An 18935-nucleotide genomic window follows, 5' to 3' on the forward strand; every position below is an offset into this window, starting at 1 on the left:
CCACGTCGCCCCAATGACGGCCTTGGGATTTCTCCATTCTAATCCTTCCACCCCTATCCTCACCCCGGGGGCGTCGGCGGATTCCTATAATCGCGGCGGCGCCTCCTTCCTTCCATTCCATTCCCCTCTTCGGGCGACTGGGCGAATCATTTTTTGGTACTGGGTCGCGTCGCCGGTGGTTGTCACCTTGAAAGGGCCCACGTAGGGTCCTCAACCGATTACCTAGGGGAAGTTTGTTGATGAAAATTAACAGCTATAGTTAAAGCAGCGAAATTAATTTTCAAACGCGTCAAATATTTATGGCAGCAAAAGTCTCATCTGCACATTAACATGGGGAAACAAGCGTTCACACATATGATGTCGACCCACCTCGTCTAACACTCCTTTGCAGTTTTCTCTGTGTCTATCTCACATTTATATTCATTTATATTCATTGGCATAGCTAGGCATATGCTTTGGGGGGGGGATGAGATGGCTTGTGGTGGCGACCCCTCCCCCCCCCCCACAGGCAACAGGATTTCCGGGAAAATTTTTGAAAAACGACATGCCTGGAAATACGTTTTACATCATTTTGGCGCTTAATATTTAGCTTTAATCAGAAGCAGTTATTATACGTCAAAACTTGACTATACATTTAACTAATTTTTTTATTTGTCTGAGGCTTTGGGGGGGATCTATCCCCTCATCTCCCCCATAGTTACGCCACTGTTCATGTTATCACCCATGACTTAAAAGCTTCACTCTTTAGCAAATGTGTCCTTTGCTTCGTTGTAATAATTATAGAATGCATTGAGAGGCTAATAATGTCATATTTAAAAAACAAAAGGTCCTAGCACTTTTCCACAAGAATTTTTATTGCGTACAACTTGTTTCGGCTCACCGAGCCATCATCTGGTACAAGACACTCCAAAACATTTGAAAATCTCTTTTATACCCTCGAGAAAGGGAGAAGAAAGGGGAGGATTTGACATCTTTGAGGAATCCCTTACCTCACCTCCCCTATCTACCTATCCTCCCCTACTCTCCCCCTTTCTAAAGGGTATGAAAGAGATTTTCAAATTTTTTGAAGTGTCTTGTACCAGATGATGGCTCAGTGAGCCGAAACGCGTTGTACGCATTAAAAATCCTTGTGGAAAAGTGGTACGATTTTTTATTTATTTAAATATGTCTGATTGAAGCCACCAATTGAAGCCTGAATCTGTTGAACTTATACTAATTGTCAGTTTGGTTTTGTACCGTTTGCCGTTTCACTGCCCAATATCTTCGGTCTGCCGCCGCTCCAGCGACCGCTCCCTCCCTCTCTCTACTCCCTCCTCCCTCCCTCGGAGGTAAGAAGACGCCTCGCGCCAATGGCACCCTGGAAATCAGACCGCACCCACTACAATTCCTATCCCCTAGCACACACATACAAGCGATTACTCGGGCGCTCTACCATTACCCTTTGTGTAATAGCGATAAAATTGATGTTTTTCATCGACGCTATACTATTAGTTTTAGGTTTTCAGCCTTTGCCGAGAAAGCTTGGCAACGATGGAGAGGCATACGTCGACATTGGGATCCCATCCAATTAAATGAAGCATTTTTCCCCCTCGAATTATCCTCATGACACCATAAGTGCTCCTTGCACTGCCAATGATTTCGTCTTTCGGACGTGAGCCTCCTCGCATCTTCTTGATAGCACGGTTAACGAAGGGAGGCAAAGAACTCGGAAGATTCAGAGCATTCGTGGAAGCTGATTGTGAGATATGTCGGCCGTAGGGGGAAGGAGGAAATGAAGAGAGAAGGGAAGGGGGTGGAGTCTAGAAGAGGAGAACGATCGTAAATAGAGCCGCCGTAGTGCGGCCCGCCCCCGCGAGGCGACTCTGCCGTCGCGGCTGCACGCGCCCACTGCGCGTCGAGGGTGAATGCACAAGGCCACGTGGGCCAGCGCCCCCTCACTGCACCGCCACCCGAAATAGGCTGCGTAAGGGGGTGGTAGGGCTGGAGTTAACTCCGTGAATTGAGGAAATATCCATGAACGGGCGGGAGATGATAGGTAATAATAGATTCATCTCCCATTCAGTGGCTAGAAACAAAATAATTTACAAAATTGTGGTTTATATAATTCGTTCGTAGAGGCGTTCACGAATAAAAATATCCACACTCAAATAAGCAAAAAATGCCCTCATCAGCCAGATTTCCGTCTAGTCATAATTCTTTTGAGACCACCGCGTTTTAAACGGATTACATTTCATCAGCTCTCTCCAACACCGCTCGCTTATTTTTAGATATTCTTCGTAGTTCTTCAACTCGCTGCTTCGGACTTAATAATTCTTCAAAACATCTAAGTATGCGTTCGATTTATTTTCATTATGCCATATTTTGCGCCACAGACTCCCGAAAGAGCTTATTTTCTACAATCGATGTTTGTTTTGATTCAGCTCACCCTAATATTTCTGGAATGTTGAAAATACACTGATTTTTCGCTAAGAAAATATATTAGTTAATTGTATTTCCTCAATAACGAATAAAGAAGTGATTCGCATAGTAGAAGAATTGTGCAGAGCGAGGCTAAGTGATTTTTTTATCAGCGAGGCTACATTAATGGATGCCAAGAAAGGAAGGAATAGGTAGAGTACATGGTCTATGGATGTGATGGAAAGTCCAGAGCGTATGTTTAAGTTAAAAAATAGATTTTATGTTGCATACGAACTTAAGTGTATGATTAATGCGAACTTTAGTGTTTGATTGCTGCCAGAATCGATAAGCCATCAATGATGCCATCCCCTCTAGTGGAATAATTACGGGTGATTTATAATTACGAGGACCTCGTAAATCATGATAAGACGTAGGTATTCAATTTAATTAGTTGAGTTCAATCAACAAATAATTAATCTTGCAGCTCAAAATCTCACTTTTCAGTATAGTTTTGCGTTTAAAATACACTATCTGCATTTCTCTACTAATAAAATCGTGTTTTATAGGTGTTAGAGGAACTCGATTTCATTGCTCCCAGTACGAATATAGAGCACATATCTGTAGAGAGAGAGAGAGAGAGAAAGAGTAGCACACACTGCCGTTACCTTGGGTGAAAGAAGAAATTCAAAATATGTGACTTGGGCCCTAAACCGTAGTGACATTTGTAGACGATCCTCCCCCGCGTGAAGAGTGCAATTTCACGGCTCACAAATCCACTCTTCATCAGCTGAGGAATTTCACGCGTATATTACTCTGGGAAGTAAACCATGTGGAAAATCTCTTCAACATTTTCTCCTTGAAAATTCAATGTAATCGGCATACCATGAATTTTTTCCGTATTTCACTTGCAGACGTTTATGTATTCTATGACGTTTACATTGATTCCACATATTAATTAACAAGTAGGATTAGCAGTTCATTATTTACTTTATATCGATTCACGTCTTATTTTGGGATTTTGCCCCAATTTTGCTCGGTCATTCACTGGTTTCAGCGTTTTCTTTTTTTTCCTGTCGAGTTTTCACCTAATTTCCCTGCTGTACCTACACCACTCCCTCTCAACTCGCTTCTTCTTCCCGAAATCCTCCATTCTCTATGTCCTCCATGGGTTAGATTGCAATTATTCTTGAATAGTTTTTGAAATGCCAACGTGATGTTAAACCTGCTTGCATCAGTACTATGCCCATTTACTTAACATCTTTATTGATACTATAGGTACAGCATTTTTCAGTCAATTAATATATCTACTGGAATCAGTATTATGATTTGAGGCCGACATTTTAAATGAGAAAATAGAACGGGACCTCTGTTTGTAAGTTTTTCGTTCAGGACAGCCCAATACGCTTAAAAATAACCTCCCTTTTTAATAAACCCCGAGAGAAAATGGGGAGGGAACCGCAGGCATCAAGTTCATAAATATACTTGTGACCCCAATCGCATCTTACACTGTAAAAATATTACAAGAAATTCATTTAGTGAATGGATACACGTAATATATGTATTTTATATAATGTGTTTCAGTCTACAATTTAATTTTCGATTTTCAACAATTTCCAGTTGTTACTTGTTTATGTCTTTCTTTGGGTTAGAATGCAAATATTTGGCTTTCAATCCGAAGTCTTTATTCCCGCTAAAATTTATTTATCTATATTGATCGAATCACCCTGGAGACGATAGACTCATAATGGCTCGAGATAGCTGATGACTGATGAATGACTCGGGATTGGAATGGTTTTAGTGGGTCTGCAGCTAAGCGTCGGAAAGCAAGGGATCCTTTTTTCTTTTGTTTTTTTTTCACTCTCGGGGAAGAAACCATAAGCAGAGGTTCAAAAGTGTTGTGACAAAGCCGGCGTTGGGATTATTTAGAGAACTCTGGGATCCAAATTGTGTATTTTCAGCTTTCAATCAAACAATGTATTCGTTTCCCCGATCTCTCTCCTTGGCTGCCGGAAATGGTATCTAGATTTTCGTTCACAAGATGAGAATGCCATTCGAGAAATTCAAGAGGAATTATTTTGCCTCATCAACTCTGCGGTACTACCATCTTATATCTAAATTTTCGGTAGTATACCCTTCGCAGAGTTAGGTAGTAGTAGTATAGGCTATATTTTTCAAATTGCAGTGCTACGATTGAATGATATACCTGTTATTTCCGGCTCTTCTGGAATATTCTCGCTCCTCTGCTCTATTGAGATGTCTCTCCATTAACGAATGGTCTTCTTCTTTCATAGGACGTATTGTTTTCTCTGAAAAATATATTTATAATTTTACTCTCTGAAATATTGAACTTTATCCGTTTCCTTACTGCTTGTTTAGTATTTTACCACCTGAAGAGGGACCAACAAGGATTCTATTACCTTTCCATCGATTCCTCTAGGTGACGGAATACGTGTCGAGTTATCTGTTTGGTTCATATTATCCTAGCTGTATTCGAGATTGTGTTCCTGTAAATTTATTTATTAATGCTAGCGTCCAGTGATTCCCGCGTTTTTGGAATTAAAGGAAAATAATGTGTATTTGCAGACGTGAATTCGATAGAAGTGTCAATTTGCTTCAGGCATCTCTAAGCAAGAGACTGAAAAAGGTTTTACGTGATTTTACAATAAATTTGATATGCACCTATGAAACCATTTACAACTCTGGATCTAGAAAAAAAGGAGATGTAGGCATAGCCAATAGTTCAGATAAGTTAATAGATAATTAGTTTTTGATGATAAATATTTAACTGTAAAATTTATACTATTACTGATTGTTTACTCGTGCCTAGAACATTAACTAACCTGCCCTCTTCATTTGTGCTGATGTATACTTCAGCTGTCCCAGCAAGTCTCACTGTTTCTGAACGAACTGTCTCCTTCTGTCGTATCGTTTTCTTCCCTCTCCCCCAAATAGTAACCGACCCTCCTCCTGCTCCACACGCTCTATTTTTAGCATTTGGGAGACTCATCTCTTCCCCCTTCGTCTCCCTCCCCCCCTCCACTCCACTTCCTCCTCACCCCTTCCCCTTTGAGGGAGAATTTTTCCTCGTCAGCGAGTGAATCGCTCCCCCTCTTCGTTTTGAAGTTACTCTGTCGCGAGAGATTTTTATTTTCGTCTCCTCAACGTATACTTGTGTACATCATCACTACCAAGTTGTCTCCTCACTCCCATTTGGCCTCGTTTTCTCTTCATATCCCTAATTAGACCTTTACCGTGAACTATTGTGTACCTAATCTTTTCTTAAAAAATCTCTCCAATTTCTTTCTGAAGAGAATGGTCAAATCATACGATTTATGTGAAAATCTGCTTCTTAAGCAAAGAGAAATTTAAATTTATTGTCCTCAAGGCCGTCTATATCGGCGCCAATGATCCTAGTGGATTATTATGGTTCTCCAATACAAATTTTCTACACCGAAGAAGAGTATTTTTCATAAGCCACGTGTGAATTCTGTCAGAACATCTATGTGGATGAATATAAAAAATAGATTATCATTATGTAAAGGGGCTCTCTGCACGAACTCTAGCAATAGGATCAGGTTTGCGTGGTAATTGGAGTTTTTGCTCATAGCCCCGCGGGTTCATTTTCCTGTCATATCAGATATTTATCAAAGTGTACCTGATCCCTTGTTAGTAAATATTGTAAGATGTTTTACTATTAAGAACAATATTCACTTCAAGTGCGGTACTCCGCCCGTCGAATGGGAAGTTTAGCTGCGATCCCCTTCCGCCGGGAGCAGGCCAACCCAGAAGTTGGGCTTCTCTCCACTCTTCCTCCAAACACTAGCCTCTCGCTAGAAATGATCCTAGATGTGATCTTAGCATTGTCCGGATGTCAATCCATCTGCAGTGGCAACTTTTGGATGACTATTAGGGTAGTTTCCTTCATCAAAGAAAACGAAAGGCATTGATTGCGATTCGTTACCCACCATTAGTGTATTCATAACATACGAATTATTTGGTTTTAGAAATCCCAGTTTAGACGAATGGCAATGGTCAATTTTATCCGCATTTGAAAAAGGCCATATTGTCGCCCATGCGATGCCACTCCACGTGACGTCACAGGGACCTAGTTTATATACGAGTAGATATGATTTTACATCGTCTGAGATTATCAATGCATGCATGAGGCACAGACCTCAGGGATACATGTCTTAATAATCACCTATTATAACTGCCTATGGTCGGGAAGTTTCCTTCGTATGATAAGGTATTGATAATCCTTATTTAAGCCAAGCGCTACCTGCTAGCAGGGTACTATGCTACCTGCTAGCATTCTGCGTCGTATCAGCGCTCAAAGCCTCGCCCCAAGGTCACCTCATACGGCGACAGCTGGAACCAGAATGACGTCACACGGGGTTTTCCCAGCATTCATACTTAGCCGTCGCGTTTTCGCGCGCTTGAAAATTATCACTTTTCATTTAATCGCTAAAAATAGATATCGTCATTTAAAAATCTAAAAGCGTGAAATACGTACTCCAGGAGTAATAATATTTCGATTTAGACAATAAAAAATAATAGGAAACCACCCTATTGTGATTCGTGACTGGAATGGGACGATGGACAATTAACTGAGATCTAAGGATGACATCAATTTCGATTGCCCCCTGTGTCTTGAAACTATTTCTCAGTACGATTTTTCTTTCTTTCCAGATATACACGGACTGGGCGAACCACTACTTGGAGAAGGCAAGATGTCGCCGAAGGATATCGGACCTGCAAGCGGATCTCTGCGATGGAGTCCTCCTCGCCGAGCTCATCTCTTCTCTCAGTGAGTGACCTCTCTCTCTCTCTCTCTTCCTCTCTTCATTTCGGTGAATTCTTTGGCAATTTATCACATCAAAGACTCGCAATAAATTCATCAGCATAATAGTTGATATTCCATACGCTTAGACGCATGCTCGATTATGTGTGGGGAAGTTGGACAGTAAATGATATTGTGAACAATAAGTAGCAATATAGTAAAAAAATGAGTAATTTATAAAAGGGTGCCAAGTTAATATTTAGTTTAAGAGGTAGTGTTAATCGTTATGGAATAAGTAATTAAGTCTATCGGAATGCTACATACTTTCACCTTCTCTTAATATCGATTGTAGTCACAATTCATCAAAACGTGTATCTGCTTATGAAGAAATAAAAGTCGAAAATTACGTTCTCACCACGCGAAGTAAAACATTTCTGGACTTATGACTCAATGTACTTAGATTTTATAGGTATCCGGCTACCTAATCAGTAATCACACCTCAGACTCCTACTCGAATCAACTTATTTTTAAACTAATCCAGCCTCTATGGCAAAAGAGATTTGAATAAAAGATACAGAGTCCGGCGTGATACGGCTATGCACCTTGATAATGGCACGAGTTGCCGAAACCATGGTCGGTTAAAATAAAAGTGTGTGGAAACAAACAAGTGGTTTTACTAAGCTGAAAAGAGATTTGATTTAATTCTATTAAGGTCGTATTGAAGCACCGAATAAGATCGTTAATTATTCAGCTAATTCAGCTAATTATTCAGCTAATTGATGGAGGTGGCGTCCTTGTCCTTGGTTTCCAAGGCTGCCTTGCTGGCCTTTTTCTTTGCGATGACGGCGCACAGTGGGCGGAAATCGAAAAAAGCTTGACAAAACTAATATCTCCGTTATTATTCAACGTAGACCCACGATTTTCAATTTTCAATTATTTTTACCTCCTTAATCCGATTCTAATGTTATTTTTGCTCTAGAACAATCAGGGGCTTCTCTAAAATAAAATGGCGTAAACAGTAAAAATTCCCTAATTTTAATATTAAAAGCGCTGCATGTTAGATGCTTATTATATTCATACAAGTACTATCACTGACTTAGAAACTTTGATACATAACCCTAAACAACTTAACCGTGATGTATCGATACATCATAGAATGTATAGATGCGTGGTATCTATGTAATATTAAGGATATGGATTTTACCAATGTATTCCACGGAAATTAATGCAAGTATTTTTCGATTATTTTCATTAGAAGTTAAAACCATATTTCTGTTTCTGAAATGAATGACTAATGAAATGGAAATAATGCATACCTGAGTAAATACAGTTATAGGTCTTCGTTACCTGAATCAATCTCGTCTCCATCTGACTCTACGTTCTCGTCAATCAGAAGGAGGTTCCTAGCTCCCTTAGGTGCCTTCACATTTCCGTGATTCAAATCGATTGATGAGGATACTATTGCGTCCGAAGATTGAAGAAGTCTTAGAAAAATCAAATTTTGCACTGGAAATTTTTCTGGAGTGCTGCTCTTTGAACCTCCTAATATCCTTGTGCCTCGATTCAAGGGCCTCCTTCGACAATTGTCCAATGGGTAGCACTGCTGCGTTTACAATACACGCTCCATGTATTAGAATCTTATGCACAGCTGGGGTATATAATACCATTCAGAGTGCTTCACATAAAGGGCGGCAGTGGAAGAGCAATACTCGCGGAAACGATCTTCATCAATTAGAAGTCGCTGATTTCCCAAAAAATCCTTTATCTCTGCATCTCCCCCAATGCTAAAGTTTTTAATAGAAATTTGAATGCCAATAGTTTTTTCGACTCTACCGTCTACACCATTCCTTGGCATATAGCATCGTGCAGTTCTTTTCGAGTCACTTTCCTCCTCTTCATTTTCTCCCCTGTCGGAGATAATAGCTTCTAAATCTACAAGCCACAAAAAATTTCTACATTTTCTAACGTTGCCTTATCGACATAAAATATTTCTACAACTAGTGGTGTTAATCATACCTGTGACCGATTAATGTATTCCCTCCGTCGTGTACGACCTCTCTGTATTAGAGTAAGTTCGACAACCTCTAACCAATCGATGGGCTCACCCAGGAGAACTCCTCTGTCAGTAGTCACTGTGGCTAAAAGACGTCGATGTTTCAACACTCACAAGCTAAGTTAGACTGACCGTATGAGTAAAACTGAGGAAGCAAGACATTATCTAAGACAATAAAACGTGAGTTTTTGGGAAAACCGCCCGGTAAATCGCCAGCTAACTCGTTCACTAGCGTGTTCCAGAGAAGCGATCTTTTGGAGGGCATTAACCGATGCACGTGCGCTGCGGTGGTAAAACAAATAGCGGCGAGTTTCAAAGAAACAACCTAGCCCCAAACACCAAATTCAAGAGCCCCACATTTTGAAGGAACAATAAGCTGGAGTAGTCAAGAGGTGTTACTTAGAGAACTACTAGTAGTGGAAGCCGAATACCGCCCCAAGGAACAATTGCGGTTTGTCGGTCGTGTGCACTGACCGCGCCTGCTTCGATTCTTTCCCTCTCCTCAAGGTCGGAGGGATTTCTAGTTTGAAGGGACCTAAAGTGCGGGAAATTCCCTGTACTGTACATATGTATGTGAGAATAAGTACGAATAAGGGAACAAAGCACTCTGCCGACGTATGGTCACACGTCCTCATAGGGCTCATGGGTGACCGGCGGCAGCGGCGAATTTTCTACTTTCTATGTGCAACAAGAGAGTAAGAAATTTTTTTTGGACAAAACATTGCCTTTACTTTTAGATTTCACGTCTTTCCTAACAATTGGGGTAAAAATAATAGTGGTGGAACCATTATTTGCTTTAAACTGGAGCAGAAACCAAATCAGGGTTATCCACGGCCGGGCCGGGCATCAGCGTTGACTTTTTATACATATCCCATCAACAAGCGAGGTAGCAATTTGGAGCAAGATTTTTCTTTTGCATCATATAGTCAAGATTTAGGTCTTTATTTCCATGTGAATTTTAAGATCAAGTCTCGTCGCCCTCATAAAGTTTTTTTCCACTTTATGTCAAAAATAGTCCAAAAACAATGCGCTTTTGAATGTTTAATTATTATATGAAAAATTGATAAAAATAAATAAACTATCCCGTGTAATTCTTAGGAAAGGTTTACTCTTTTACAAAATATGCGTTTAAATTTATGGAAAACCATATTAACGGCTCAATAGCGAAAGTAAATACTCGATTTTTGCAGATATTCAGAATTGACATTTTTTATAATTTTTTCTCGTCTTCAACGGATTCTAATGATTTAATGGGTGAACCAAATATTGAAATAGCCATAGTTCCTTAATCCTTAAACATTATTCTATCGGACTGTACCATTTTTGTTTACCAAAAAAATAGTGAAAATTTAGGGTTTTGTCACACTTTTTTCGATTTCCGCCCACTGTGCGGCGCGAGGTCGCTTGCTTCGTTCAGTGGGCCATAGCTGGGGGACCTTATTCCAAGTTAAATTCCCTAAATTCAATCAATGAAAAAAAAGCGTTCCTCCTCCATCAACTGTTATTACTCCAATCCCCTCAAATAATTGTTAGGTAGGAGTCCAGGCTGTTGGCATTTTTTAACACATTTAAATTCAACAAGTTACACTGCCTATGTAATTTCTCGTCTATGAGTCTCTCGTATGTCTTTCATTCTTCAAATCAAATCATTGTTTTTCTTTTTTTATGTCATTCATGTTTGTATCTTAGAAAGATAAATCGAAATTATCTAGTTTACTGCACATCAAAAAATTAAAAAGAAGTATGCATAAAAAAATCAAAAGATCATTGGACAAATTTGTCCAATTATGCAAAAAAAATAATTAAAATCTATTTAACCAAAAGAATGAGAAAAAGAAATAACTTTTAACTAATAAATTTCCTATTTTCACGCAAACAACGTTTTACACTGTCACTTTTATACAAATGCGTCATTTTTTTAAATGCTTATGTTATAAGGCTGGTTGTGGTGAGATTGACTCACCGGTACAGCCCTTGTAGTCGCGCCTTCGGCGCGGCCAATTGATGAGATCTCTGCATCAAACACTTCGAACCTGAAGACGCCAGCTGCAACGCTGGCGAAACTGTCGTCATGAAGATGAAAGGTCGATGACGCGGAGGTTAACCCGAAAACCTAGCCACGCATGCTGCACCACCCCGCGAAAGTCACCATCAACAACAACGCTTAAAACATGTTTTGCTTTGTTCATTTTGGATTTTTGTGCTCCCTGTGAAATTCCAATCGATATAATTTTTGGGAGGATATTGACTACGACGCTTTGATATAATACACTATTTGTGCGGACTGAATTTTGATATCAAACCGTGATCTCCATCCATTTTCAAATTTTCAACAGATTTCAGGTAAGTATATGAATATTTATCATCGACATCTACACCGTACTATTCCTTCCACTTATCGTTGCCTTTGCGACACGAGAGACTTCGTTCTGGATGAGATAGTTGGCGTGTTGTCGGCAGAGAGGGGAGTGGATTTTCTTCTAGTGCTATAGATAAAAGAAAGTGCACCGTCGCCCCCTACAGACATAATAGCTTAGGTTGAAGGCGGGCAGACGGCCCTTGAAAAGAGCGAATGGAGCAGTTGGGGCGACGCGCGGGTGGGATGAAGGGGAGGAAGTCTGTCGGTGGGTGATTAGGAGGTGATTGATGCCAGACAAGTGGAAGGAGTGAAAAATCTCTGGCAGTTTTCGTGGAGGGGGCAGGCGGTGTGTTTATTTAAGCTCAAAGAGCTTAATTATAAATTTCTATCATCTGCATACTATCCCACAAGCTGCATAAGTGGGCGTGTGGCATATAGTGTTGGAACATCTGCCTGAATGAGGTTTAAAGTAAAATGTGAAAAAGTGCTCAAACAGTTCTTGAGATGGAATAAAATACGTTTTGAAACTATCATGAGTGATTGAATGAAAAATAGCATGAAGGATAAACATCAGCCTCCTGAAAAAATATTTTAACAGCCTCACTCCGCAAATTCCCTCATTGTCAGTCGGATGGGAGGTATCTCATCGATAGATTCTTCATTTTGTTACCTTGTTTCGGGTCCTTGAATATTTTCTTGTAGGAATATGCTTTTGTTTTCCTCCTCCTGCGCAAATACAGGGATCTGCAATCGGCTGCGTCAGCATAAGCTCAGCCATCACTGTTTGCCCCAACCTCAACATTATTATAAAAAATGGAAATAGCCGGAAATTAATTAGGCACTTCAGCCCTATCAGTCAGGATGTTATCCAGAGGATTGATTTGGATAAATGATTTTGGTATAGCTCATCCTCTAATGAATTATAGTATATTTAATATGCATTTAAAATATAATTTATGATAGTTACATTATCATAACACTTGGTTTTGTGAATAAAATATAGATGCAATTAAATCATCTGTTTAACAGAGCCCACGAAATGCAATTAGTCAAACGCTAGCGTTTACAATTACTCATAAACATAAGCCACAGAGAGAGATATCAGGCAAACAATTACATTCTAATTACACACCCATGACATTACAATTAACAAACCATCAACTCAACCACCCTCACAACAAGATTTGGCAAAACTTCTGCAGTAAAAGTTGTCCACTTGTTAGACTTATTCAGTTTATTCACTAGAAGTACATATAAATGTTTTATAAAAATGCAAAGAGCATGCAAAAATCTGACAGCAATTTATGGTTTATTTTATGACATTCGTAAAGCATTCTTTCGCGACATAAGTCCGTCTTAGATCGTCAGGAGGTGCTTTCATCAGCAGAATTACATTTACAAAGTCATCATTCATTCAATCTACGATCACTCCTCAATTTCAGAGTGGACCTGATTCTAAGCATTTTATCCTTTTTATAGTTCAGCCACATGTACAATATGTAATAAAGTTCGTATATAAGTCATATTTAGGTCAGATCATCCTCCTCATAACACGAGGCATTTTGTTCTGGGATAGCAGAGGCTTCGAAGGAGTTTTGAAGCTGGAAGCTGGTCAGCATCCAACCCATCCATCAGCTCCCTTTTTTTTACTCAGTTTTTTCACTGATCCTATTAAAATTCTGAGACGTTCCTGTTTCTGCGAGTGTGTTCACGGGATTACATTTTTTAAATGAAATAAATTACATTTCAACAACGTTTTGACCTCTAATTTCTAATAATTGCCTCAGATTACAATTTGAGGAGAAAATGTCCCGGCATTTTCTTAATAATTTTTTAGATGCAGTCCAGCGTGATTATTCCACTGTAAAAATGTGCCTGCGGTCCTCCATGAGTGCGAGTTGAAGAAGTTTCGTTGAAGAGGGAGTGGAGTTGGTGCGATGCGTCTCCCCCCCGTCCCTCACCAAAAACCCCGCTTTTTTCTCCCCAAATGCACCCCTCCCACCATGCACCCTAAGTGGTTTTTAAGTTCCGGGGGAACTAGGGTCTGCTCCTCACTCACTCACCGAAAAAATGGGGATTTCCAAATACCGGTTCACCCTGGCCTTGGTGTCTTTCTTTCTCTATGCATGCATGACATGAGGTGCATAAGTAATTCTCGAGAATGTATTATTATAATATACACCCCCTTCGCACCCATTAACAATTTCGCACATTGAACATAAAAGCGATATATGAAGTGAAATATCTAGGAGTTACGATATTTCGAACCTATGATGAGGATGAACGTAAGAGATACTTGTGGCACAGCCTTGAATAAAGTAGGATTCGTCAAGCGTTTTGTGGGAACATTTTCGAATAGAAAAATGAAAGATAGGTGCGATTTCGCATTGCACACGGCCACACCTGGGATATGCAGCGAGCGGCAGCGATTCGGAACACGACTGCTTGACATTAGAAGGACCTGGGTGATACGGCTAACTATAGAAACTGTCACGGGTAGTAACAATTTGAAATACTTATTCGTTTGTGTTGAAATTAAACGATTATATTTTTTATTAATGCTACTGAGGAATTTTTGCATACAATTTTTACAATATAAAATGTAAAATTAAAAGCGGTCACGTAGCTGCTGTTTCCCCTGCCCTGGCCTACCATGCGCCACTTGGTACTTTACATTTCCATTCGAAATCTAATAAGGAATACTGAATGCACAAGTGTGGTAACTAAATCATCGAAATGGCCATACCTGATACAGTATAGTAGTAATTAAGCAAGCGTTACCGTTAAAAATGAAAAAGAAACGCTTAACCCGTCATTTTGTTGGGTGTTGGGTCCCTTAAGGTAGACAGGCGGTATATAATTCCATTTCTATGAGAAAAAATAATTTTATCAAAATACGTATAATAAAAAAATAAATTAAAGTCAGAAAAACATACAACAGACTAAAATTCTAAGCAATATGATTAAGCAATTAGAGGTTACCCGTCATATAATAAAATACAATTCAAAGCTGTGCAATTCGTCAATAACTGCCACGGACCGACAAAAAGTGTAACGAAGATGTAACACGAATTATGCTGGGTGCCGCTAGAGATTAGCAGGCTGCCCGAAAAGCTTGGATTGCTTCAGCAATTAAAAAGTCATATCTTTAAGAGAGACACGGAGAACATCATTTTAGAACCCCACTACATTTGCAGGTTCGACAGAAACGATAAATTAAAAGAGATATTTTACCAAATGGATATTTATAGGAATTCGTTTTTCCCAGTGAACAATAAAAGACTTTCATAAATGCTGGGTGGAACTTCGTTTTTCATTTTTGTTCACGGATGGTGTCCTAAAAACATGCGCCAAAAATACTAACTAACTGGACTACAGTATGTTTCGCAGATGAAATATTTGATAATATGGCAAAATATTTCTACATGCTTAATCTACCATTTCTGGCTGTCCGTGATGTGATTTTTCTCGAAAATATCCGTTATTTATTCGCTCTTTTGAGGCTGCAGGTTTTGAGGATAAGCTGTGTCTTGTTTCCCTCCTATGGCAAGCAGGTGCTTAAAAAGGCAAATGCCTCACTTGAAGGCAAACGGTGGAGCATGGTCTCTTTCAACAGTTCCTTTCCAGTCTCCGCGCTGGTCTTCACGATCATTTGCGTCGCCCCACCTCCACCTTACATCCCCAAACACTGCCAAGATCCGTTTACCTGCATTACGATTCGACACAAGAAAGCGGGTTGTTCATTTTTTTGGTCTGCGAAGGAGTGAAAATATTTTCGTTTGCCCTATTTTGGACAAGAAAGCGCGGTCGCCATGGTGAGCGTGAGACTTGAGTGTTGGGAGGCTGATGAGATGGTCGAAATGGGCGCTCACTTGAGGTAAAGGGAGCCTTCCTCCGATGTCGCTCTCTCTGAGCCTAAGGAAGTTCATTCCATTCTTTATTGCCTAGATGCTCCCAGAGTCAACTCTCAGAGAATTCAGTCGTTTCATTGATACGTATTGATCACCGTTCACCACTCACTTGAGTGAGTCAGTCGCGAGTGGTCGATCGTCGGTTACGACCGATGATACCAATATCGGTCACGATTGATGTTTGTGACTACTAATTCAATAACGACCGATGTTATTCCAAACGCTTCATTGCGCGGGGATAAAGAAAAATGGTAGAATACGTTAATATAAAGTTCGATTGTGTTTTTTTGTAGCCTTCGAATGAAAGGGATTCAGTTTCATGGCTACGGGCTATGTTCTAAACAAGGGGAAACTTCTTGCTTGCTGGGAATCCATGGGATGGGCACATAATTATGTCATCACTGATTGTTACTATTTTGGCAAAGATATTAGACATTTGGGGTCGCGGTAATTATTTTTAAGGTCTATAATTAAGTGATAGAATATTTATTTGGAATAATTTTGGAGACATTGGTTTAGAAGTTTCAATGACTGTAATGTCGTATGAGCTCATGAGTTTATCTGAAAATATGATTTTCTTAGTTTTTTGTTTTTTAGAAGAGTCACGCACAAAATATGCCCATCCATGACACTCCCTTCTTAATTAAGACATTTGCAGCCTCCAGTGTTCGCGATTACAATAAGCTTTGCCCTGCGGAATTTATTTGTGAGCACCTGAAGGTCTGTTGTGTTTCATTACTTCCGTCGACATCCCTCCTCCTGCCTTGGTAAAAACGCCCCAAGGCTCGAGATACGAAAACTCGTGACCAAAATGGAATTTTCCTTATATTTTGACGTTTCACCATCTCCGTCAAAAGTGTTTTCCATTATTTATTTGGTTATTTATTTAGTCTCCCGTGGGGTTTCTAGGGGTGATGAGGCAGCGGGGTGAACTCATGCGTCGGTGGGAGCCGAAGTCACCGTGGGGGTGTATCTCCAAAGGACAAGAGGGGCTGGTATTTATCACCCGACCCCTGACACTGAGCAAGCGAGGGGAAGATAATACGCATGCAAAGACAATCTTCCCTCCTGAGGGGAGAGCTCCATCCAACTTATATATTTTGTTGTGCTCCGTTCCACCTTTGACGGCTGAACTTCACGTAAACGGAGATCGACGTATCTGGAACGCCTAGATGAACATGAAAATGCAATTTTCCACCTTGACCTCGCCGCCTCCCGTCTTTACCTGGCGCATAAAGCTCGCTTCACGCTTACACGGTTCCACTGGGCACGGTACGTTTTCGATTCGTTTTCGGTGGTCGTCGAAATCGAATTAACTTCTTCCCGCACACGCAATGTATATCGAGTAGTTTGGGCACGATCGCTGGTACCTGATTTGGCAGTCTTAAGTGCTTTCCTATTGTTATTATTTAGTAACATGATGACAATATTCTTGTCATCTATTGCATTCTATGACACTGTTTTTATTGTGCACGAGTGTTTTCGGAGATATTACTCTGTGATACGCTTCAAGTCCCAGGATAATGTTTCAATTGACTATTTTATTGTGTAGTTAAATATCTGTGAAGAATTTTCGAAGAAAAATCAGTTTTTCCTCTGCACACTTTTTTCAACCTATAGTCGGAAATCCTTTCCATTCGGCTACAACCTTGTTCCCTAGAGCTGTCCTATGACCCCTAGAGCTGGACTGTGGTGGGAGTTGTTCTAAATTATTCCCGGTAGGGCCACCCATGCCAGATATGTCGAAGGGTAGGAGCCAAACCAAGGGAGTCCACTTGATGGTTTCACGTAAAAAACGGTCGGAATAGAAATGGGAAACCCTACCAACTATCTCTTCCCTGAAAACATGGACTTTTATCGAACGAGCCTCGGATGGAAATACGGGACCCAGCTCTTAAGGGTAGGTGTCGTAGGTGGCAGCGAGGTCGGCAAGGTATTCGGGGTCCGTATCATGCGAAGTCCTTGCAGAGACATATCATCTTTTTCAGCATCAGCAGCTGCAGCATCCAAGGAAGAGGATAAGAAGAACAAGAGTACGGAGAAGAAGAAGGCATCGATGAATGTGTAGGAACGTGCAATGTGAGGACAATGGCGAGGGCGGTTAAACTAGAAAATATAAAAAGGGAAATGCATAAAGGAAGAATAGATATCTTCGGTCCATCCGAAGTTATACAGAATGATACACACGGGATCGCTAAATGGTAATGCTGGAGTAGGCATAATGCTTAGAAAGAGCGCCGGGATGCGTGTTAAAAGCTACCTGCAGTTTAATGAAAGGATAGTAATGGTGAAGATAGATACTAAACCCGTAGCTACTGTAGTGGTACAGGTTTACATGCCTACGTCAGATTATGAAGACGAAGAAGTAGAAGATGTCTACCAAGATATAGCGGAAGTTATCAAGCAGGTAAGAGGGGAAGAAAATCTTATTATTTTAGGGGACTGGAACGCTGTCGTTGGCGAAGGTCAAGACGGAATAATAACTGGGAAATATGGGTTGGGTAACCGAAATGAAAGAGGAGAAAGGCTACTTGAATTCTGCACGGAGCACAGGCTAGTGGTTGCCAACACTTTATTCAAAAATCCCCTGCGAAGAAGATGCCAGGAGACCGTAGAAGATTCCAAATCGACTACATTCTAGTGAAACAAAGATTCAGGAACCAGGTGAAGGACTGCAAAAGCTATCCAGGGGCAGATATCGATAGTGACCATAACCTAGTTATGATGAAATGCCACCTTAAATTAAAAAAGTTGAAGAAAGCCGTGAAAAACATATGGCAGCTTGAAAAATTGAGGGAGGTTCAGCATCAACTGGCTTTTAAAGAGGCTGTAGAAAATAAAATAGGGGAGGATCCGAACAACAAACCAATGGAAGAGAGTTGGAAAACCATTAGAAGTGGTCTGCAGGCGGCAGCTGAGGAAGTTCTTGGTAAAAGAAGAGTCGTTATGAAAAAACCATGGATCACGCAGGAAGTATTAGATCTCATTGAAGAAAGAAGAAAATACAAGGCTGCGAAAACAGAGGAAGGACAGAATCGTTACAAGAGGATAAGGAACGAAATATGTCGTAAAGCGCGGAAGGCTAGAGAAACGTGGATGAAAAGCATTTGCGAAGACGTGCAAAACAATCTTAAACATGGAAAAGTAGAGGCCGCTTATAGGATAGTGAGGAACCACTTTAAGGAAAGGGGCGTAAGATGTAATACCCTTAGGGACAAAAACGGAGAACTATTGATTGAAATGAAGAAAAAGGGAAGAGATGGAAGGAATATCTGGAAGATTTGTACAAAGGAAGTCGCCTCAGAACGAATGCTATCGAAAACGAGAGGGAAGTGGATGCCAATGACATGGGAGCCCCAATTTTAAGATCGGAATTTGATGCGGCTTTAAGAGACGTCAGGATAAATAAAGCGTCTGGCATTGATGGCATTCCTG

At 40.4% G+C, this 18935-nt stretch overlaps 1 protein-coding gene across 1 annotated transcript in view; it reads left to right on the forward strand.

The window, feature by feature from the left end:
* LOC124154268 (protein sickie) overlaps positions 1–18935 on the forward strand; it is a 1153386-nt gene that overhangs the window by 13797 nt on the left and 1120654 nt on the right. The window contains exon 2 of the mRNA XM_046527895.1: positions 7087–7204. Coding sequence (XP_046383851.1) covers positions 7087–7204 — 118 coding nt within the window. The remainder of the gene's footprint in view (positions 1–7086; positions 7205–18935) is intronic.

Source organism: Ischnura elegans, chromosome 1, assembly GCF_921293095.1.
Source record: "Ischnura elegans chromosome 1, ioIscEleg1.1, whole genome shotgun sequence".
In the NCBI taxonomy this organism is placed as follows: domain Eukaryota; kingdom Metazoa; phylum Arthropoda; class Insecta; order Odonata; family Coenagrionidae; genus Ischnura; species Ischnura elegans.